The sequence below is a fragment of the Clytia hemisphaerica genome, unplaced genomic scaffold (assembly GCF_902728285.1).
Source record: "Clytia hemisphaerica strain Z4C2 unplaced genomic scaffold, Clytia hemisphaerica genome assembly, whole genome shotgun sequence".
NCBI classification, from domain to species: Eukaryota; Metazoa; Cnidaria; class Hydrozoa; order Leptothecata; family Clytiidae; genus Clytia; species Clytia hemisphaerica.
Window position 1 is genome coordinate 2,062,860 of NW_027103836.1, and position 23,137 is coordinate 2,085,996.

At 34.8% G+C, this 23,137-nt stretch overlaps 1 protein-coding gene and 1 non-coding gene across 2 annotated transcripts in view; one reads left to right on the plus strand and one right to left on the minus strand.

The window, feature by feature from the left end:
- Positions 1 to 23,137, plus strand: part of LOC136807228 (leucine-rich repeat and IQ domain-containing protein 1-like) — a 69,875-nt gene that overhangs the window by 27,098 nt on the left and 19,640 nt on the right. Inside the window, exons 3-13 of the mRNA XM_067063823.1 lie at positions 3,540 to 3,751; positions 4,502 to 4,658; positions 7,181 to 7,275; positions 8,341 to 8,534; positions 9,250 to 9,370; positions 9,812 to 9,886; positions 10,156 to 10,209; positions 12,014 to 12,090; positions 12,579 to 14,147; positions 15,838 to 15,876; positions 16,349 to 16,421. Of these exons, the coding sequence (XP_066919924.1) occupies positions 3,542 to 3,751; positions 4,502 to 4,658; positions 7,181 to 7,275; positions 8,341 to 8,534; positions 9,250 to 9,370; positions 9,812 to 9,886; positions 10,156 to 10,209; positions 12,014 to 12,090; positions 12,579 to 14,147; positions 15,838 to 15,876; positions 16,349 to 16,421 (2,664 nt within the window). The 5' untranslated portion in view covers positions 3,540 to 3,541. The remainder of the gene's footprint in view (positions 1 to 3,539; positions 3,752 to 4,501; positions 4,659 to 7,180; positions 7,276 to 8,340; positions 8,535 to 9,249; positions 9,371 to 9,811; positions 9,887 to 10,155; positions 10,210 to 12,013; positions 12,091 to 12,578; positions 14,148 to 15,837; positions 15,877 to 16,348; positions 16,422 to 23,137) is intronic.
- Trnad-guc (transfer RNA aspartic acid (anticodon GUC)) lies at positions 14,879 to 14,950 on the minus strand. Its single transcript has one exon. It is a non-coding gene; the product is annotated as a tRNA-Asp (tRNA).

The following is a 23,137-nucleotide window of genomic DNA, read 5'->3' on the forward strand; positions in this document are numbered from 1 at the left end:
CCTTTATTCTAAATAAAATGTTCCTCGTTTTTGTTTAAATCCTCTCATATAACATACCTAACCCCCGCCATATTTGGAAAACCTTTGGACTCACTCAGACACCATGTCCAAAAATGTTGTGTTGAAAAAGGGGGTAATGTTGGCCCGCCTTGACTAAGAGCTAATAGGGATATAGAGCAGTACTCTCGGTCGATATGAATTTTTATATACTTGGCAAAGTGTCGTTCCTCAATCGACGAGCGCATACATCGAGGGACGTTTTTAACTTTTCTTGAAATCAATATTGGGCTCTCTGATTCTATTGCATCAAACACTAAATATAATTTTGCGGGGATTGATCAATGGATTTTGATATAGCTTCAAAGTTTACTCCCTGCTAAACTTAAGCCCTTTTTCGCGAAAAAAAGTTTTAATATCTGATAATATGTCTCTATAGTTGCAACCCGCAAATGTATTAAAAACCGTCCCTTGATCGAGGTACATGTGTGTCTTATTGTGGCCACTGTCTGTTTTTTCTGTTTCCTTAGTATTTCTAAATCTCGCCATATGGAATTGAAATCAATTACAATCTCCTTAAATATAATCTCACCAATTAGAATTTTAAGAGTTTATCCGTGTCATTAGTATAATCTAAAGCTTTACGTACTTAAAAATGTCAAACGTTGTTATTCAATAAAGATTTATTTTTTTTACTTCAAGGATTGTACGTATTCAATCTATGAGTGAGTCACTGTGGAACAATTTTACCTTTTTTAGGTCGCGTTCACTCTAGAGAGAATAGTTAAATTACGTCCGAAAATTATAGCCTAAGATAGATACGAGCCCTCCGAATGCATTCGGGATGGGTCCTACTCTCGGGTTCCTAATAGCCGTCCCCCCGCTAATTAATTCTTTTTGGGGGAAATTTTTTCTTTTGTCCTAATTCAGCTGTATTAGCCTCCTTTTCAAACATTTTTCAACCCCGGACATTTTTATTCTAACCCCCCTCCCGCTTATTAAGTTTTGAGATTTTTTCTAACACACCCCCCCCCCCACTAGCCTGTTAGACGAAAACGGCTTTTTTATCGCGATTTAAAACACCTTTTTTAGCTTGGATAGTCTCAACTTATTAGTTCTATTTTTTAATAGAATTCCCTCTCTGAATAACAATTGTGTAGGCGACTTTTTCAAACAATATTTTTCCAGCGTTTGTTTTCCTGCAGACAGGAAGGCCGTGAACGTCAATTAGTGTTATTTTTGACCCAATTAGTACACACATACTTCAAAATTAATTATATTTAGAGTCAATTTACTACGCTAATGAGTTTGTTGTGACTGTTTATTGTTTTGATTTGAATACGATATTCATTCATTAAAAATTTTACAGTTCCGCTTTATAAAAAAACTTTTTTCCAATTTTAAGTAGTTCATTACCCTATTTATTTTCTCGTGAACTTTCCCATCTGGCACACAACGTTGTTTCAAAGTTCATCTAATGTTCATAACATCCATATAACGTTAGATGAACGTTGAAACAACGTGTGCCAGCTGGGTTGACATTCGTGAACCTTCTTGCTTGGTCTACATATCGGTAAGATTGTAAGACATGCGTCAAAACCACGTGAAAGAACTTACTCTAAAGTGACATTTTCATTATATTACATAAACCGACAATTTAAAATTGACGATATTTGATGAATGCCTGCCTGGGATCGAATATTTCATGCTCAGCAAGTTAGTGAACCGGAGTGCATGGAACAAAAATTTTCAAAATGTTCTAATTTTTTACCAATGTTAAGCAATATTGGCCTTGTACGAGTACTCATGTAATGTTGAATTTTTGCCTTTTGGCTGGAAGAGTTTTTTTACCCGGTATTTTTACCCTGTCCAGGGACGTGTTTTTTATCTAAGTAGTTAGTTCCCCCTAAGATTGGTACAAAAAATTTTTTTTACAGTGTCAACAATCCAAAGAAAAGCATATAATGAATCATACATGATTAAGTGCCTGATCACAATGTTTTATTGATAATAAAAAATTTTGATTTTTCTTCCAAGTAAATTTTGATTCGCCTTCCAGTGACATATCATGTCAAAGATTTGATGATGATCTTTATTTAATCTTGTTAAATATATCAACCTTAAATTCATGTATTTTTTGTTTTCGGTAGTTTAAGACAACTAATACATTTTATTATTGGGTGCACAAAGATGTTCTATCATTTGTACCTTTTTAGAATATACTGTAAAAGTAAAATTGTCAAGCCGTTTCTCATAACTTAAGTTGAGGGCTGCAATCTAAGATTTAATTATGTCTTTTCGAATATTTTAGTTCGGGACAAAAAATAATCGATTGAAATTTACCTTGGAGCAATACGTGATGGGGGTTTCTTCAATTTTTAAATTTTCATTTCGGGCAGCTTTGTGTTTTGAGTTTTTTTTCTAAAGTTTACATTGGGCTACAATATTCAAGTCGAGTCGAGTCGAGTGTGTGATGCTAACGGGTGACTTAGAAATGAAATACACCAAAATATTATTGTATAAAAAGAGATCATATATGTCAATTGCGTAATTTCCATTACAAATGTGCACTTTATAGGGATTAACATGTCTTTTCTACCTTTTTAACCTTTCGAAATAAAATCATAAATCATATAACCTTAAACCAAATCCCAATTCCTATACCTTTTATAAAACTGCTTGACTCCTTACAAAGAAAGGTGCCCAGTGGTAAAACTTCAAATTAATTTGCTAGAGGACAGAATCAAGTAAAGCAGGGCCGATTTTGAAGGTTCTTGAATCACTCGTTGACCAATGGTCGAAAAACGGTCAAAATCTTTAAAAAGTCGATTTTTGTCAAATTTTTACATTTTTTTTGACTTTTCGGCTTAAAATCTCGCTGGAAAGACTCACTGTTGATTTGTTTTTGCTTGAACATGAAACCCAATCCAATTCCTACGAGTTTGACCAAAAATGACGATTTCTAACTCAAACTGGGCATTACAGGAGGGCTTCGCCTTTTTAAATAGCCCATGTCTAGTATACTCGTCATAGGTACTTAAAGGGTTAAGTAAAAATTCTATGTAATTTTTATCAAGGGATCAAAGTTGAGTATTCTTTTCATGATATTCATCAGGATCAACGCGAATCGGGTAATAAGACTTTGAGTAATTTCGGAGTGTTCTTAAATCGAAATCACTTTGATTGCCGTGATATTTTTTATTTCACCATCTATAGATGAGAGATTTTTTGAAATTTACAGTTTGAAATCGTTGAATATTACGTCCAGATAAAATAGAGCTATAACATTTCCTTATAAATCATTTTCTACATCTATCCGCAGACATGTGTTTCGTCCTTCCCAGGATTCATCAGTGCGGCTCGGGTAAGCGAACATAGACTGCTATTGTCACCAGAGTGCTCAAAAACACTCAAAAACAAGTGCTAAGCTTTGCATAATCGCTTGTGGTGAACGGAGAAGCAGAGCTTGCTCCTCAACAGAGTCTATAGAGTGCTCAAAGAATCGGTTTCTATAAAACCCAAATTTCTCAATCTCATTTCAGGAATGCTCAGAATCCTCCTGAAGAATAATATTCTTATAACATTCTTACAAAGAATGCTTATTGTCACCACCAACAACAATAACAACAACGTTGCAATGGAAAATACATTCGAAGATGAAGAAATTGAACGCTTGATTGAAGCGGAACTAAAACTTCTCGGTGACGATTATGAAGTTGTTGATGGTTGTGATGGTTGTGATGATTTTGGAAAGGTAAAAATGTTGATCCCTTCCAATGGGCTTTTCCAGAAAAAATTTTACCCCCACTGTTGAGGATATTAATTTTTCAAAGTATCGAACCCCCTGGATATCCTACTTTATTAGTAAAGACCCCCCGGATATTCACTCTTGAAAATTTGCTCAACCCCCTGGATATCCTCTCTTATAAAGATGCTTACCCCTGGATATCGTATTTTTTACTTGAAAAGACACTTTACCCCCTGGATACCCGCTCCCTTGTAAATATTTAAACCCCCTGGATATCAACTTTTGAACAAAAATCGTTAACACCCCTGGATATCCTATATCCTCAACAGGGGGACATGGACTATTTCTGGAAAAGCCCAATTATTACCCGGTCTTAAAAACAATGTTGGAAATTTTCCGATTTCGTCCTGTTTTTTATTTCCTCACTGGATGCTTGCATGTATACACGTTTATTTTTATAAAAACAAACTATATAAGAGCATATGCTTCGATGGTCAAAAAATTAAGAACAAGTTAAGAAAATTTGAAGGCTTTTTGGACTCTGGAACATCAAAAAGGTCTAAAAATGGTGAAAATAAGAACAAGTTAAGAACATTTTTAGGCCTAAAACTCAAAAACTTAAAAGCATCCGGATCCGGAAGCTTCAAAAACTTATAAAAAACGTGTATATAAGAAACAACACCAGTAAGTGCTGTATTTGGGTCTATTTAAATCAAAAGTTCTAGAAAACATTTCTCCATTTCAAACTATTTCCAGGTCGATGATACATCTGAGAACAACAACACTGTCGATAGTAGCGATGGACTTTTCAATGATGCGATCACAAATTATTTGAACGCTTTGAAAGTAAGCGAACGACGTGCCGAGAGTGTTTTACAAGAGTCAAAAGAAATCGTTTCTTTTGTTGAAAATTGTAAGCCATTCGTACTAGTTTTTGATTAATTGAAATATTGACATTCTCATCTCCTGATGCTGTTAAAATGCCTTCTGAGTAGAGTCTTTCACAAACAGTCAACTCTTTCTTATTCGAACCTCTATTATTATTTTACCCGCTTTATTATTTTGTCCGCTCAGCTGGAAGGTCGTATAAACACTCTCCGTATTTCGAATTTTTCTCTTATTCGAATGAAATTTATTGGTCTCTTGAAGATCGAATTAGAGAGAGTCAACTGTATCTTCAAATCTGCGCTATTCAGAGTCTTTTGAGTCTACTAGATGTTCCTACTAATGTTTTAACTTCTATTATTATATACCTGTAGGCAAAAACAGCCATTGAATAATTCCTAATATACCATGGCTATTATACCACGGTAGAATTTTTGGACCTACCCTGGTGGGCTGTAGGTCCTATAAATTAACCTCTGTTCGTTCGTTCGTCCGTTCGTCCGTTCGTCCGTTCGTTACTAGCTTTTCTCGGGATTGGCTCATTAGTTTTTCCTAATTTTTGGCACAAAGATGCAAAATGGTAATGCCCAAAATGTGACGGAGCCCGATTTTCGAAAAAAATTCATTTTCGGCCGAAAATGCCGGAAATATGCCGGAAAAACCGGTTTTTTGGCATTTTCTCGAGATTTCATCATTAGTTTTTTCTGATTTTTTGCACAAAGATGCGTATTAGCAATGCCTAAAACATGGATTAGTCCGATTCTTGATAAAAATTCTATTCCGGCTGAAAATGCCGGAAATATCCCGGAAATCGCCGTTTTTGCAGATTTTCATTGGACTTTTTCCTTATATTTCGTTGGTTTTTTTTTTCACACAAAAACATATTTGTAGCAATGCCCACCATCAAGCATGGTTTTTAATTGTCATTAAAAGTGATTTTTGAAGCCGGAACTTTCTAAAAATCGCCGGAACAGCCTATTTTCGCCGGAAAAACGGTATTTCTTGAATTTCTCGAGCTGTACTTTATATTTTTTCATGAAATTTTGCACACTGATGCAAAATGGCAATACCTAAAATATGACAGAGCCTGATTTTCAATTAACGTACTTTTCCGGCCGAAAATGCCGGAAATATGCCGGAAAAACCGGTTTTTTGGCATTTTCTCGAGATTTCATCATTAGTTTTTTCTGATTTTTTGCACAAAGATGCGTATTAACAATGTCTAAAACATGGCCGAGTTCGATTTTTGAGAAAAATTCTATTCTGGCTGAAAATGCCGGAAATCGCCGTCTTTGCAGATTTTCATTATATGTTTTCCTTGTATTTCTATGTTCTTCACACAAAAACATTATTGATAACAAGTTCACCATCAAGCATGATTCAATTGTCAATAAAACTGATTTTTGCGACCAGAACTTTCTATTAATTTTTCCCTACAACCCTTCCCTGTCCCCCATCAACAATCAATGATGAATTTATTGCGTTATGCATTTTCGCTAAACGATATATTTTCTGACTGATTTTTTTCTCCTCGCATTGCTATCTAACTTTCATCATCAGGTAGGTCCATTCAGCATCTAGCTTGTTTTTTCAAATTTTGCTTTCAAAGTTTGATTTTTTTTGTCGTTTTTGTTGTTATATCAAAGAAATTCATTAAAATAAATCTATTGCAATTTCATGAACACATTTTATGACTCAAAGTAATCAAGAAAATCATTAAAAAATAAAAACATTCGAACGTTCGATTATATGGGAGTGTTTTATGTGAAACGTTTAACAATTGACATTTATTATATATCTGTAGGCAAAAACAGCCATTGAATAATTCCTGATATACCATGGCTATTATACCACGGTAGAATTTTGTTTTCAAATTTTGAGTTTTTTGTTGCTTTGGTTGTTATCAAAGAAATTCATTAAAATAAATCTATTGTCAATTTCATAAACAAATTTTATGACTTAAAGTAATTAAGGAAATCATTAAGAAAGAAAAACATTCGAACGTTCGATTATAGGAGTGTTTTAAGTGAAACGTTTAGCTATTGACATAATTAATGTTTTATTTTTGCCTCTAGGTATATAATAAAACATATATTCAATAGGTTTTCGTTGGTTATTGGATTTATTAACCCTCGGTGATGTATATTCAACTCGGCTTCGCCTCGTTGAATATTACATCACCTCGGGTTAGTAAATCTCAATAACCAACTTTTACCCATTGAATATCTGCTTATTATTTGTCGAACTCCACATTAAGAATAATATTGTGCAATTTCACATACCGAATTTAGGAAAGAAAGGTCATATATATTGATGAGAAAGGCTTTGTCAGTACGATTCAAGGTCTGCCTCAACCTTTTTAAACGTTTCAGAAAATGAAGATGAAAAATGAAGAAGAATTGCTAGAAACTTCATCTTTCGTACAGGAGAGGTACCTTAAAGTATCCTTCTTGGATTGGTGTTGTATAAAACTCTATTAATTGAACTATTGGTGACTTTTAAAGGTTTGCTTTTCACATCATCTTCTTGAGCTTCCCTTTGTACATCTAGCGAACAGAAAGACATCAACAGAGGAATTGCTGAAGAGAAAATTGCAAGAAGAATTATACATCGAAAATGAAGATTTAATTTCATTACGTAACACTGTAAGTCAATCATTGAAGAGGGTTGCGCCAATGAAATCTATAGCCCAGTGTGGAAACGATGTAAAGTCCACGCCGAATTGTTATTTGTTTAAAATGAGGTCTACAACAAAAAAATCCGAAATTGCAGGGGGGCTGTAAGCCCTCCAAACGGGTCCAGGGCTGAGAAGCCCCCCAAAATCACCATTTCCACGCTGGTCTATAGCTTATTTTATTTATCCTGATAGAGATTTTATATCTATCTTATTAGTTGGCTAAAAATAGGCTAGAGTATGTATGACTCAAATGGTCAGAGTGAAAAAGAAATCTTTCTTTTGTCATGGAGACATTCGAGTTATAGAGGTTCTACTGTAGTACCAAAGCGTAATGAACTAAATTTTTGGAAGGATGACTAAATTTCATGTCGATTCATCTCAAAGGAGGGTTACGCATAATACCGCGTCCTTACCTAGCATGATCAAACTTTCCACAGCTCCCGATGTCCAATTGTGGTTGGAAATTTTTCCTTTAGAGCAGCCTGTATCATCTCTCAGTAGTTGATTGATGCTTAGGTTTTGCAATGGCCACCACGTCATCTTTTTCTCAGTAGAAGGTTCCAATTAAAGTTCTACATTTATTAGTATGGTCCGCCAAGATTCACTTGAGATTCTTTAGCATAGTTATAGTTAATAGCGAGATTATGTATCTGGAATTCTCTACGGCTACGGTTAGAGTGGCGAGGGAAATGGCGAGTAAGGCAAGTAATGGCGGGTGAAAGCAAGTTCGATATTTAACGTACGGCATTATGTCGACTTTGCTTGTACGGTGTTTTGGTGTTTTTCCCGTACAGAGCAAAGTAGACAACGACATGTCACCTTTGGTGACGACCCGTATGGGTAGCCCCGCAACCGTAGTCGTAGAATATCTCCGATACATAATCTCTCTAATGCACTCTTATCAGACGTTATACTCTTCAATACGCTCATTTGTGAAAGTCACCGTCAACAAGAACTTCTCATAAACGACACCCCTTTAAAATCGAATAAAAGAGAGCGCCAACTGTATTTCTAAATGCATTTTTCTTTGCAGGTTTTGAAAGACTTGGAGAAAGAAGAGGAAGAAGAGAACCACGTGGCTGTCAAACAGGAGAAGAATGATGATACCGTTACTACCGCTACAAGTGAGGAAGAAACTATTGATGAGATCAAAACATTGGAAGAACAAACAGAAAAAGAACTGAACGAGTTGACGGAAAAACAAAATGAAGAAGCTGAATCTAAAAGGTTGATTTTCTTTTTTTCTAGTGAATGATTGAATGTACATTTGATAATAATATTTCTGTCAATTTAACTATTTGTCAATGCATCAGGAAGCTAAGCAAACAACTTACGTTTATAGCTTAAACTTGACACTATAGTATATATACACATTTGGTTGAGCATCCACCTTGCAGTCTAATGGTTATAAGTACGACTGCCGCCAACATAGAGATTGGGTTGGTTGTATTGGGTAATCTGATCTACAATCAACCTCTAAATATATTGATAACTATGGGTATTTTAAAGTCGTTCAGAATTTAAATGGTCGGGCAAGAATTGCAATTTCAGTATGTCCTTTTCATAGGCTTTGTGAAGGGGTTTAGTGGCTTCTCATCCTTATTCCCTCATATTTGAACTTCTGGATCTCGAGATCCTTAGTTCCATAGTCCAATGTTAAATCTCAGAATTCAAAATCTACCTTCCAGAATTATATTGGAACTTTTTGCAGTTTTTAAAATTTTTCAGGGAATTTCCCTTTTTTCAAATATTATGACTTTCATTACTGTAGCAGTAGCAGAGCTAAAAAGTATGTGCGGAGCTCCACTTCGAATTCGATTCCCAGGTCTAGCGCGAAGAGAAATTGGGATAGATGCTCTCACTTCCTGCTATGTAGACAGCCACCAGATGAAGAATATTTTACAGCCTGACTTTATTTTTTCCTCTTTCATCAACCTCGCAGGAAAGTCACAGAAAAGCTTCGTAAAGAGTCTATCGTCAACGACCTTCTAAACGAAGAAAAAAGACGAAAACATCAAAGCTTGATCGAGATATTTCGCACGAAGCAGGAGGAAGAGCAACAGGTTCCCAAATATAATTTTGCATTTTACTTTAATGTTAAAAGTTTTTGCAGCCAGAAACTTTTGCAGCCAGAAACTTTTGCAAGTTTGCGACCATTCAAAAAATCAATATTGGTGATTCGGGAAATTAGATTCCCGCGGGGGCAAAAAATCAATCCAATTCTCTATTATTCGAATCTTTCCGTAATTCGAACTAGAATTAGTCCCCTCATCTAAAAAGTGGTTTAAATAATTCAAACCTCTATTATTCGATCTTTCTCCAAGTGAAAGAAATTTTTTGGCCGCATTGTATGGGTTCCATCCAGCTCAAAAAAATTTCAACGTGACGTGATGATTTAATGAAGTGATGGCCTAATGCACAGATATCCAAATGAAGTTTGAAACTGAACCTAGAAATCATCTGAAAGTATTTTTTTTGATTTAATTTTATTATATTTTATTTAGCTAGAAGCTCAAAGACTGGAAGAAGACTTACATAAAGAAGAGAAGAAAATCAACAATGTTGCTCAAAAAATCAATGTTAGTATTGAAACAATTTTATATACTTTTACCAGGCACCATGACTGCTATTTTTGCTTCTATTAAAGGCTAGTCTTTGAATATCTGATTAGAATGAATTCAATTTTAAGGATGAGTCATTTTAAATCCTCGTGGTTCGGGACAAATATGAGATTGCACCAACATATGAATAGAATGTGTCATGTGTCATTTGGCTATTCTTTAATTACAACGGTCACGTGTTGAGCTGTTCTTCAAACTTGTGAATAAATAACGGTTTATTACCATAGGAACTGATTGATAACGAAATGATGAAAGAAAAAGAAAGGTTGAATGAATTGAAGGTACTTTTTCATTTAAATATCTTTGTTCTAATTATTAAAGGTTTTGTTTTTATATAAGTGTTCCCTTTTCATATCAGACACATATTTCATATCAGGACAGTGTCTTGCTATTGTTATATTATGCTTATATAAGCAAAAAATGTTTTTCTTTTCCTCTTTCTGACCAATCTTGCTCCACATCCGTGTCAATCCAATTTGAATCGAAATTGATAAGTAAGCAAACGATATCACTCTTCATAGCGTCAGCCCCCCTGCTGGTTGGGGGGGGGGTTACACCCTAAATTTTTCCCAAAAAAGGAGGGGGGGGGGTGAAAGTACACCACTTTTTTGGGGGGACCTATGTATTGGGGGAGCTAAAATCTCATCACTTAACGTGGGGGCTAAAATAATTCAGCTTAACAGTTGGCATATTTTTATAGAAAGTGTGCAAAATATTTTATCTTAAACTTAGAACTCAACGCAATTTACATTGGAAAAAAACTTTTTTACTGCATCAATTTTTGGAAAGTGTCTAGGGTCAAAAGTCCTGGGGGCTAACAAAAATTTCATAAGTCTTTGGGGGGACTTAAAACTCAGGGGGGACCTAATTTTTGCCTGGGACCTAAACCCAGGCTGACGCTATGCTCTTATTTAAAAACAAAACCTTTAACTGAAGATTTTTTAAATCAGTTTTTCGAGGCTCGATATAAAATATTGGTTCGAGCGAGGCTAGGGTAAAGTTGTTCGAATTACCCAGCCGGGACACAACGTCCATGTAATGTTAAAACGACCTTCGAAACTACGTTCTGTGTCAGCTGGGTTTGTCTCTGAATTTCGTCTTTATTGAAGCGATTGAACTTGACTATCGAAATTACTACAGTGAAGTCTCCATAACTCAAAACTCTATAACTTGAATGTCTCCTTAACTCGAATGTCTCCTTAACTCAAACAAGTTTTCTGGTCTCCTCAACTATCAATGCTTTATAAACTCTCTAAATAAAGTCTCTTTAACTCGAAATTTCCATAATTCGAACATATTTGCGTTCCCCGTGCATGTTCGAATATGAGGAACCTTTAGCATCTAGGACGGCGACTTGAATGAGGACGTGAATTAAATCTTAAAATCAAATGGCAAATTTTATCCGATTTTACATAGATTTAATATCACATAAACAAATTTCAATTAAGTCAAGTTTTTGTAAAAAAATGACGTTATAATTCTCTAGGGATTCATATCATTTAAAGCTACTGTACTCTTCCTTTACCGTCGTCGTCCCAAAAGCGACGACAAAAAAGAATTTTCAAGTTCTCTTGAGATTTAAAAACGACCATTAATTACCCTATTAAAATTCACTATTCTCATGTGAAAGTTGATATGAAAAGAATAAAACTTAGCTGAGATCCTTATATCAATCCCCTAAGGGCTTTCTTTTTGTTCAATCTTGCCGTACTTTTTCAAAGTCACCGTCCTAGATGCTAAAGGTCCCTATGGAGACTCAATTGTACTTTTTTGAAACTATATTCTGACTCGTGCGTCGAATTTTATATCAGGGCTGACACGGAATTGTAATTTTCTTACAGCGGTCTAAAAAGTCTAGGCACACCGTGGGCCTATAAGAATTGATCTTGCTTTACTATGATTTAAAAATTCTTTTTAATCAAAAGTATTCACGGGGACCACTCGCTCGCAAGACTATTTACTTGTTTTACCATGAGAAAAATTGCATACTGATTATTCTATATTTTTTATTCTTCTTGTCAACTTCCTCATGAATTTGGAATACTGAAATCAATATATTGCATAACTTTATTTTTTGGGTTTCAGAGAGAAATGAAGAGGAACGAAGAGTTAAAAATGAACAAAGCTGCCATTTGTATTCAGAAGAATTTTCGAATGGCTAAGTAATTGATTGATCATGCAATATGAAAATTTTTTGGGACATTTTTACATATAACGCTTATAAGCATAGCCAGGCTGAGATTTCGGCTTGAGAACAATAGATTTATTGTCATAGAAGAATACAAGTTCAAGCGCTCCAAGGTTCATCTCAAAATGAACGCTATGCTTAAGAAAAAAACGTGTAGTACTTAATGTCTTCCCAATACCTAGAGTATACTCTTTGATAGTGATTTTTATACATGTTTTTTAACAAACAAGTGTCTACCCCTATACCAGGCTCACATTATGCTTAGCATTCCTATTGTTCTTATACAATAGAGCCATTGTTTGGGTACCAAAAATCGAGCCTACATATACTTACAAACGTTATGCTTATATTTCCCTTTACTCTGACACTTGCAATTAATTGAAATCACCTTCTAAAGATTAATAAGCTGCTTCATATAATTTTTCTCATCGAAATACACTTTTCCTCCTTCTTTTACTATAGAATACGCCGGGTATACTATCCAAAGCTCGTAGCCCTGGCAAAAGAACGCAAAGAAATTGAGAGACTTGGATTTGAACGACGAATAGCAGAAGAGAAAGAACGCCTTCGTATGGAAGAAGAGAGACGCAAAGAAAAAGAAAAAGCCCGTTTACGTGAAATTGAGGCCAAAAATCAAGAAAAAGAAACGAGGAAAATGGAATACGAAAAAATGAAAACGAAAATCAAAAAGGATAATCAGGAAATGAAGAATGAACTTAAGGATGGTACCAATGACCAAGGAGAAACTGAACATACGGAAATTTTCACTCCGGGTGAAAGCAATTACGAAGCAATTTCCAATAAGCCTGTTTGCTCTAAAGAAGGGGAGGGTGACAGTACACCATCGCTTTATAAAGATAGTCAAACTACGGGAAATGACGCTAATAAAAGTGCTTCCAACGTCAAAAATACGAATGTGTCTACTGCTGAACACATTACAAAAGTCACTACCAAAACGTTTCAAAATCCATCAATCAATAGTGAAGACTTACAACCACTTGATGAAACTTTAAGTTTCACAGAAAAGAATCAAAGTAACACGATTAAAGACTTAGGATTGGGATCTGCAAGGACTTCAAGTGATGATAAAACTCCAAAACTTCCTCCAAGAGATACCGAAACAGGTCCAGTTCAAAATGATGAACCAAGGACTGACAACTTGATACGGAATGATAAGTTTGTTGAAACACAGGAATCGTTGTCAAATAATACCACTGATGATATTGAATCGTATTCTGGCAATATAATGCAGTCAGGAAATGATACTACAAATATTAAAAAATTAGATGATTCTAATGAAAACAAAGAAATTACATCAGGTACGAATACGGTTGATAAAAAGAATGAAAGTACCGGTGCTGTGGCGTGTCAGAATGCAAAGTGCTTAGATTCTTCATGCACTTTGACGTCTGATGATGCGTTTCATTTTAAACCTGACGTAGACATACAAAGAAACTGTATTAAGGAAAATGTCAAACCCTTTAATGACAACATGAATACCGAGAATGTTGATAAAATGGATTATAAAACAGTGAAAAAGAACCTCAAGGTTAACGACCAGGAATTGGCCTCTGATGCTTTATCATTATCAAAAAAACCTGTATTAAAGCAAATTGATGACTCTGAAACTGTAGAAAGTAATGATAAAATTGATCTTTCAAAATCCTCCCATGTGAAAAATTCATCATTACTAGTTAAAGATTCTGGTGAATGCGAACATTTAGATGTTCAATGTGATGAAACTAATCCACCTACCAATTCGAACGAGGGATGTACAAAAGTTAGAAACGATGAGAATTATTATAACATTGACCAGCTCTCCTCCGTAAAGCGTGCACCAGAATGCAAAACTGGAGAATTTGGAGAATCAAGGTGTCTTGATAACAAAGCCACGCCAAGAGAACATCCTTCTGCTACTACTCCTACTACATCAGATGATATTCATTCGTTCAAAAGCAACAACTTACAGATACCAGAGAAGTTCCTACCACTTTACGAAGCTTGGTTGCGCAAGACTGATTCCGTCAAAAGGTACAAGATTTATTACATTTGCATAGTTTTTGCTTATTTTAAGTTAGCGCTATAAGGCGTAGTTTATATGGCCGGTTTTTTGCCGTGTCTAATTCAAATAACTTCATCAAAAAACTAAGTCGAATTGAGAGCGGCAAAATAGCGGGTGTATAAATCAAATTTTGATTTGTGGTCGACCTTAACAATTGAACACGGCAAATTTTGCCGAACTTAATTAAAAAGTGCAGCAAAAGATCACACTGGCTTGAACGGCCTACTATTTTGTCGATCTTGATTCAAAAAATAATGTTTTCATGTGAAAAGACACCAAACTTCTTTGTTTCTATTGTTTAAAAGAGGGGTTTCCTCAATTCATTTACTGTAAAGTCGAGTTCAAAATAAAAGCTTATTTAAAAGTCGACTTCAAATAAATTTTCAGTTTATACTGTCGATCTCAATTAATATCGAACTTTTGCCTCATTTTTGCTAAATTCTCTCTGCACTGTACCGGGGTCCGATTTTAAAGCAACACATACGGTCGTTTTTAAATCGAGTGCCCCCTCGCCCCAGGATCAACATCTTGAGCGTGATCTTTAGTCCTGATTATTTGAACTTCAAATAGTCGTAAATTTTTATGGGGCTAAAATGACATCAATTTTGAAGGAAATTTGTGGTTGTGTCCTGAAAAGATCTTCAAGGTTTGGTCCTTTTCTATAATAATTTTATTGTGATTACGTAGAGAAAAATACAAACTCCCCGGCGGGGAATCGAACCCCGGTCTCCCGCGTGACAGGCGGGGATACTTACCACTATACTACCGAGGATGTCAACGTAAGAAAGTAGCTCAGTTTATAACCCGCTGATAATCTCATCTTTTTCTTTCACTGTTAATTGTCAAAACAAAGTGACGTCATGGCGATTAAATATCATTGTTTTTTATAAGAATATGCAAAAAAAAATTTTAAAGCCGTTTGAATAAGGTCGATTTTGGCTTATTACAAGAGGCAGGATCTATTGTGTGGTGATTTCTCGGGAAGGGTTGATTTATCAGGATGATTTACTGGAAAAAAATCTTAATCTCTACCTGTGCCCCGTTTTTATAAGCACAAGCAAATTTTTATTTCATTCAGGCTCGCCTGTTCTTATTTTTGTCATCTTGAGCCTCCAATTATTTTTTAGAGTAAAGGTATTCCAGGCTATAGTATACCCTTTTAACTATGTTAGCCAGTTTATCTTTCGTGCATCTTTGGTTGGGGAGGCCCCCCATATAATGATTCTTGATAACTTTATGCTAACATTTGAATTATTTATCCAATTGACTTAACATTTTGCAAATGGGATCTTTGGTGAAATTTCGGCACTGTTGATGACTTCATTCTTTGAATACAGTATGCCAAAGATAAGCCCCCCCCCCGTCCTCGTTTTTTAAGCCAGACAAAAATTTTGAAAACCTTCTCCAATTATTTCAATTATAAATTTTAAAGTCACATCACTCGGAATCCGACTGTGGATGCGGCACATCAAGGCCGACTTTCATTCCTCTCCGATGGGAAATTTTCTTTTAAAGCTTTAGCGTGGGCTATCAGATTATGAATAATGCTCAATAAAGGTCATGGAAAATAATTTGAAATTAATTATGAATATACTAGGAAAAAGAAAGATTTTGGGCAAGTTGTATTTACTTTAAAAAGATGTTATGTTTTATTTTTAGATTGGATCCCATCAAACGAAAAAATCGAGTTGTCATAAGGTATGTGTTTTATTTGAAACAAACCAACTGTGCTGGAAAGTATTCCCTGATAGTTTAGAAGGGTTAGAAGTCAAGCAGGTGGTTTAAAGGTCCTTAAGCACTGCTTTTCTTCCATTAACACTGAGGGGCTTGTAGGTACCGTTTATAGGTACATTAATGCACTGTACTCATTGACTTCCAAGCCCGAAGGGCTAGACTCGAGACTCCTGGATGGGAATCCCATCCAGAGTGCCCGCGCGTGGTTTTTACACAAACGCCAGATTGAAAGTAAAATCTATCGCTAGATTTCAAAGAATGCAGTCATCAAAAACAAAGGAACCGCTAGATACAATCCGTCGTCATTGTTGCGGCGTGTTCTGGGTGGGAAATAAGTTGCTTCACTTTTTCTTGCCTGGGTTTATAGTTTAGAGATTCTACTCTAGCCCTTCTGACCTTTAAACTCAATAACTGTACTCTTGATATCATTTTCTAGTGCATCGTCAGACAAGAGAAATGTCAAACAACTTTCCCTGGAACAAATACAAAAACATATTACAAGTTTCGAGGTAACATTATCAAAACATTTTTTTTCCTTTTGATTTTCCAATGTCGGTTTCAAACGCAAAACTTTGAAGAAGCTGGCACATTGGAAGGGAAGGGAATCGATTTGCCATTCAGTGCTCTGGTAGATATCTTTTTCATTCTAACCCTACGTTAAAGGACCCAAAATTGACGAATTTGCGTAATCTTTAAGTTCACGCGCATAGACGTAGAATTCACGCATCCGCGAAATATATTTTCTCGATATTTTCCCGCACTCACGAAAAGAAAAATAAACTAATTCAAGCCATCAATCACACAAACCACCAGATGGCCTTAGATTATAATAGTACCTAAAAATGTTAAAATCGCCTGTTTTTATAATCTGTACTTTTCGAAAGAAGAGAAGTACACGGTTTTTTATTTATAAGAATGTATTTTAAAAGAATATTCATGATGAGATTTTCCCGAAAGTATACCAGTGTAGTTTTCGTTTTTTCCCCGTTTAAATTTTCAATATAACATTAGAGTTTCAATATTCTCAGAGTTTTCCCACGTTGAAGTAGTATTATTTGTGAAAATTGCAATAAATTATTTTTGGCACTGTATTTTATTTTGAACCACGTACATTAAATTTCTATACAGGGGGTGGACGAACCTTTTCAAGTCAAAAAGGATTTCTTGTAAATGTTTGGATAACCCTTGGAAAATTTATTTTCAAGTGACGGTGGAAAAATGAAAAAAACACTTTTTTAGACCCCCTGGAAATGTTCGTCCACCGCCCGAAATCTAGCATGGTTTGATTTCCAAAAAATCGATTTTTGGTATTTGGGGCACTTTACCTCTAAAACAAGTCTTCTCATGTTTTCAAGCTTACGCGTCTCTGTGCTATGCTGTTAACTTCCCTTTTCGCTTGAACATTATCATCATCATCATTCAGCATGTTTTCGACTACCTTAGGACTACTTTAATTGACGGACTACTTTAATTGATGGACTACTTTAATTGATGGACTACTTTAATTGACGGACTACTTTAATTGATGGACTACTTTAATTGATGGACTACTTTAATTGATGGACTACTACTACTTTAATTGATGGGACTACTACTTTAATTGATGGACTACTTTAATTGATGGACTACTTTAATTGATGGACTACTTTAATTGATGACTTGATGGACTACTTTAATTGATGGACTACTTTAATTGATGGACTACTTTAATTGATGGACTACTTTAATTGACGGACTACTTTAATTGATGGACTACTTTAATTGATGGACTACTTTAATTGATGGACTACTTTAATTGATGGACTACTTTAATTGATGGACTACTTTAATTGACGGACTACTTTAATTGATGGACTACTTTAATTGATGGACTACTTTAATTGACGGACTACTTTAATTGATGGACTACTTTAATTGATGGACTACTTTAATTGATGGACTACGGACTACTTTAATTGATGGACTACTTTAATTGGACTACTTTAATTGGACTTTGATGGACTACTTTAATTGATGGACTACTTTAATTGATGGACTACTTTAATTGATGGACTACTTTAATTGATGGACTACTTTAATTGATGGACTACTTTAATTGATGGACTACTTTAATTGACGGACTACTTTAATTGACGGACTACTTTAATTGATGGACTACTTTGAACTTGATGGACTACTTTAATTGACGGACTACTTTAATTGATGGACTACTTTAATTGATGGACTACTTTAATTGACGGACTACTAACTTTAATTGATGGACTACTTTAATTGATGGACTACTTTAATTGATGGACTACTTTAATTGATGGACTACTTTAATTGATGGACTACTTTAATTGACGGACTACTTTAATTGATGGACTACTTTAATTGATGGACTACTTTAATTGATGGACTACTTTAATTGACGGACTACTTTAATTGACGGACTACTTTAATTGATGGACTACTTTAATTGATGGACTACTTTAATTGATGGACTACTTTAATTGATGGACTAATTTAATTGATGGACTACTTTAATTGACGGACTACTTTAATTGATTTAAATCCTTATCTTTTCACCTAAATAATTTCAAACAGAAATCTTTTCTCTGGAAGATCCTTCATACGGATCAGTATGCGGAAAATATGCAAATGTTTCAACATTATTAAATATTTTCTGGGCAAGATCACTTCTAGTAGGGGGCCAAGCCTTGGGTCCCGTGACATCTTTTCTACGACCTAGCCATTTTTAGTCTATTCAAAAGAACAGTATATTACAAGATATTTTTGAGAGGGAGGACACGGATTAGGCCCGGGAAAGCTTTTTATGACAAAAATAGTGACGCCATAGGCAAAACTGCGAGGGAAATAAGGGGTGGAGAAATAGCTTATTTTCAAAAGTCAAAATAAACAAAAATATTTAGTACCATCTGAAAGAGCATGAAATTCTGACCAAAAAATGTATTACAACAACTCTCTGACTAAAACACACAAAGAAATACAGCCACTTGAAGTTCAAAAACATACCGACGTCAGTTCAGTACGATCAAGACAAGATTTGACGTCAAAGAGGTGACCAGTTAGATGGTCTTAAAGCGGCTGTATTACTTAGCTTAGAGGTAATAAAAGTTAGATGGAGTAACAACTTTTCAGTAATAGCCAAAGAAGTCATTAAAGCAAGGTTATTCTGTCCAACGAAAGCTCGTATTTTTAGGTAAAATTTGAATGTTGTTCAGAGTGTACCAAAACGTAGGTCGTCACAATATGAGGATTCTGACCTGTAGATTTATCAGAATTAGACGATTTTTGTTTATTTTGAAAGAATGATGGTCTTACTTAAAAATGAGTATGTTTTTTATGGTTTGAGACAGATTCAAAATAACATATTTGCGTCTGAAGGAAATATGTCAACACCAAAATTAGATAAAAATTGCATATAACTCACTCTAGCTCCTTGGATAGTGAAAATAAGTTATGAAAATAGGGTATAGGAAATAACGCCTAATCTAATGCCTTTCAGAAAATGCAGATACATCTGTGACTTTAGAGGATGGGTAACAGTTATAGCATCTTAAAGGTCGACCAGTATTTTGGGGCCCTAGAATCAGCATTGATAAAACCGAAAATTCTAAATATAAGAAACAGCAAAAAATCTTGGAATTCCATTCCTATCAGCTTGACTTAATAGTTTATAACAAAAAATTAACATTATGTTTAAAAATTTTCTCTGAATCAGCAAAACGGCAAATTCTGTCATTTTTTGCAAAATAAAGGAGAAAAATATTTTTAAAGCCTAATATTTTCAGTTTTAGCTATGCTGTTTTTCTAAAATTTTCATAGCATATTCCATACATGAATGGAACTATTTTCAAAAGAGATGGGTTTTCAAAAACTTGATTAAGAAGTTGTTAAATCAAAATTGTCATTTTCAAAATTTCTAAATTTTCAATTTGGACTTTCAGTTTGGAAAATTTTGAAATGTTTTATATAAATCGTAAATTTTACATGCATCGGGTCGTAAATTTGAGGGAAAACACAAATATGTTCATAGTTTCTCCCCCTATTACCTCTGGAGAAACTTTTTTGTGGCGCACCCGGTAGTTTAAAAGAAGTTTTCCATTTTATCGGGAAATTTTTGAGAGGTAAACTTCTTCAAATGCTCTACGAATGGTATTCTTAGGTTCTGTTGTAAAATTCCAGGACGGTGATGTTCTTAGCATATTCTTAATTAACTTTTTTGCTAATTTCATCATGGATATCCTTATGAAGTATTTTCTTATTAAAAAAAGCGTGTAAAAGATAATCCCTAATTTTCCAATGGGTAGAAAAAACTCATTTTTCTCCATGAGAACAAAGGCAAAGAATCCATCTGTCTTTACTTCAAAAAATTTTAACAATCTTTGGCTGACGCATTCATCTTTTTTTATGTATTGTGATTCTCTTTGTTCGGTAATGCTTGAGCCTTTTTTTCTCTGAGCTTTCTGTTATATAAGTATCGATAAATACCACGTCCTTATACCACAAGTGTTACGAAAGTGCTTCGTAGAAACGAAACAAACGTTACGAGAGTGAAATAAATTAAAATAAAGGTTACTCAGAGGATAATAATCCGCGAAAATTCTGATATTCTACACAAATTGGATAAACAGAAATTATGATTTGTGGAGCTACTAAAACTTCGAAATATCAATCATAATATTTTAGTAAATTCGTTCATCAAGTCACACCAAACACGTAACCATCAAGGAAACTACATTAACAACAAAGCTAGCATTGATCTATTTGAAATATTGATACCTTTGGAACTTAATACCACCTGCAGAACTGACTATTGAAAAAATACTTTAAACGCAGTATTGAAGAGAATTATGTAAATCATGAGAAACAATATGATACCGATGAACAGTGGTGGTAACAACACAACCATAAATCTTATCCATAAATGTACGCGTATCTTTGATAACATTGTTGAGGCACCTATAGAGGCACGGAGATCATTTGTAGCCGTTTCTATATTTTTTGGCGTTACGTGTTTCATTCTTAGCTCCGTTGTGGTGTGGGCTATATTTAAAACAAAGGTGTGGACTTCACAATCGACGAGGCTTATTTTGATTGCATCTGTTATCGATATTGTCGGCTCATTGGTCAAAAACTTTTGCATCTCGCTTTATGTGGCTTCAAGTGAGAATTTAGCATGTCCTACCAAGAATGTTTTACTATCTGTTGCAGTTTCATTATCTTACGGTCATTTTTTCATGACGGTTGTTATATCGTTTGATCGATTGATGCATATTCTATTTCTAAACAACTATGTTACAAAGTTCAACTCCAAAAGATGTAACTTGGTCTTACTTACAGCCCTTGTACTACAAATTTTGCAAACTGTATTATATGGTATAGGCTCAAGTAGCGCTAATGCTGGGGAAGGCTCTAAATTGACTTTACCTATTCATGTTATATCTTATATAGCATGCATATCATTTTACGGTACATCTATAATGAAGCTCAGAAGCATCATTGGTTCTAACCTTTCAAACGATTCTCGAAGCTTGACAAAAATGGCATCCATATATATCATTATCTATTTAGCACAGAGTCCCTTGATTATTTTTCAAGTATTGATCTTGAAAAGTTCTATACATTTTCAAGCGTGGCATGTTAGTATAATAAGTTTCACAGCTTTTTTATGCCCTACAGTGGTTGGTATTATCCATGCTTTGGCTTTTTTGATAAATAATCGCCCTTGTAGGGCCTTAGTGAGGACAGTGTTTTCAAGAACTCGTGACGTGATCTGTAGTACATCAAGTGTTATACCGATTATAGAGGTACCGTATCGCCTTAAAAACATCCGTGGCAAGTCCCAGGAGAATAACACAGTAAACAGAAATCGCGATTCAAATACCAATTTGTAAATCAATCTATCGTAAGATTTTTTTTGAGAAAGATATCTAGACTCTAAAATAACTTTTCGGAAAGAACTACAACTACTCTTGCTTTTTTGAACTCGGGATGGAGATTTAATTTTTTTATGAGATTTTCTTATTGACGGGGACAAATTAAAAAATATTTGAAAGTTTGAAGTATATGACTGAGTTTACAGCCATTACAGACATTATTGGAATATGTTCTGAAAAGACGGGATCTGTTATTTCAACCATTACTAAGTTATGTAAAAAAGCATCCCTTTTTTAGGTAATCTCTAAGTAAAAGTATCTGCTCATCCTCTAGCAAAAAAAAAGTTTCCTTTGCTTTACATGTAGAGAGCGTATATCTATACCGGGTGCACCAAAAAAAAGTATACAGGTTTGTCGAAATATTGTGAGCTTCAGGATTTATATTTTTTGTTAATTCTTTTTTTATTGTATAGAGGATGCTCTAATTTGAATTTTGAGCTATTATACATTAAATTTGAATTGAAACTGACTAATTTTTCCATGTCGAAATTTCAAAAAATCATTAAAAACAGCAACCACGCTATAAATAAGACAAAATGCCAACGTTTTGTCCATCTTATTTACACACCATGAATATTTCCAACCAGTGGCGTTGTGGCAGGGGGGGCCGGGGGGGCCATGGCCCCCCCAGCGGAGCTTTTTTGAAGGGGCGCCGAAGAGCAAGGGGCGCCAAAAGAGATTTTTTTAAACGCCCCAATCTTAAAAATCATACTTTATGCGCCTTAAATTGCGCCCAGGACCAACTTTACTGAGATAATCTTAAAATACTTTCAATTTTTTTCGCTCGATTCGCTCGCATTACAGTTTAACTGGTAACTTCTTTGCAATCTAGCTTATTTATAAGTTTTTTTGTGTATAATATAGCATTATTAAATGAAAATCTAACTGCGCCCCAAGACCAATTTGCTGACAACAATATTGAAATCATAGAACATCAATTTTTTCGCTCGCTTCGCTCGCATTTTACATTGTTTCTTTAAGTTTCTTTTCCCTCTAGCAAGTGTCAAATTTGTCTATTTTTATTTAGTGATTTAGGGTGTCTTGGCAGTCGATTTTTAAAATTTTTCTAGTCGGCCCCAACCATGGTGGGGCCTGCTTTTCCATTCATCAAAGATATATCTACTCTTCTCCACTAAATATTCCCTTCGTCATAATGCGTAGGCAAATGAATTAGTAAAAGTTTAGAAACTGGTGGGTAGGGGCACCAGTTTGGAAAATTGAAGGGGGGGGGGCGCCATTTAAAAAAAATTGACTTTGGCCCCTCCAGAAAAATTTTCCCACAA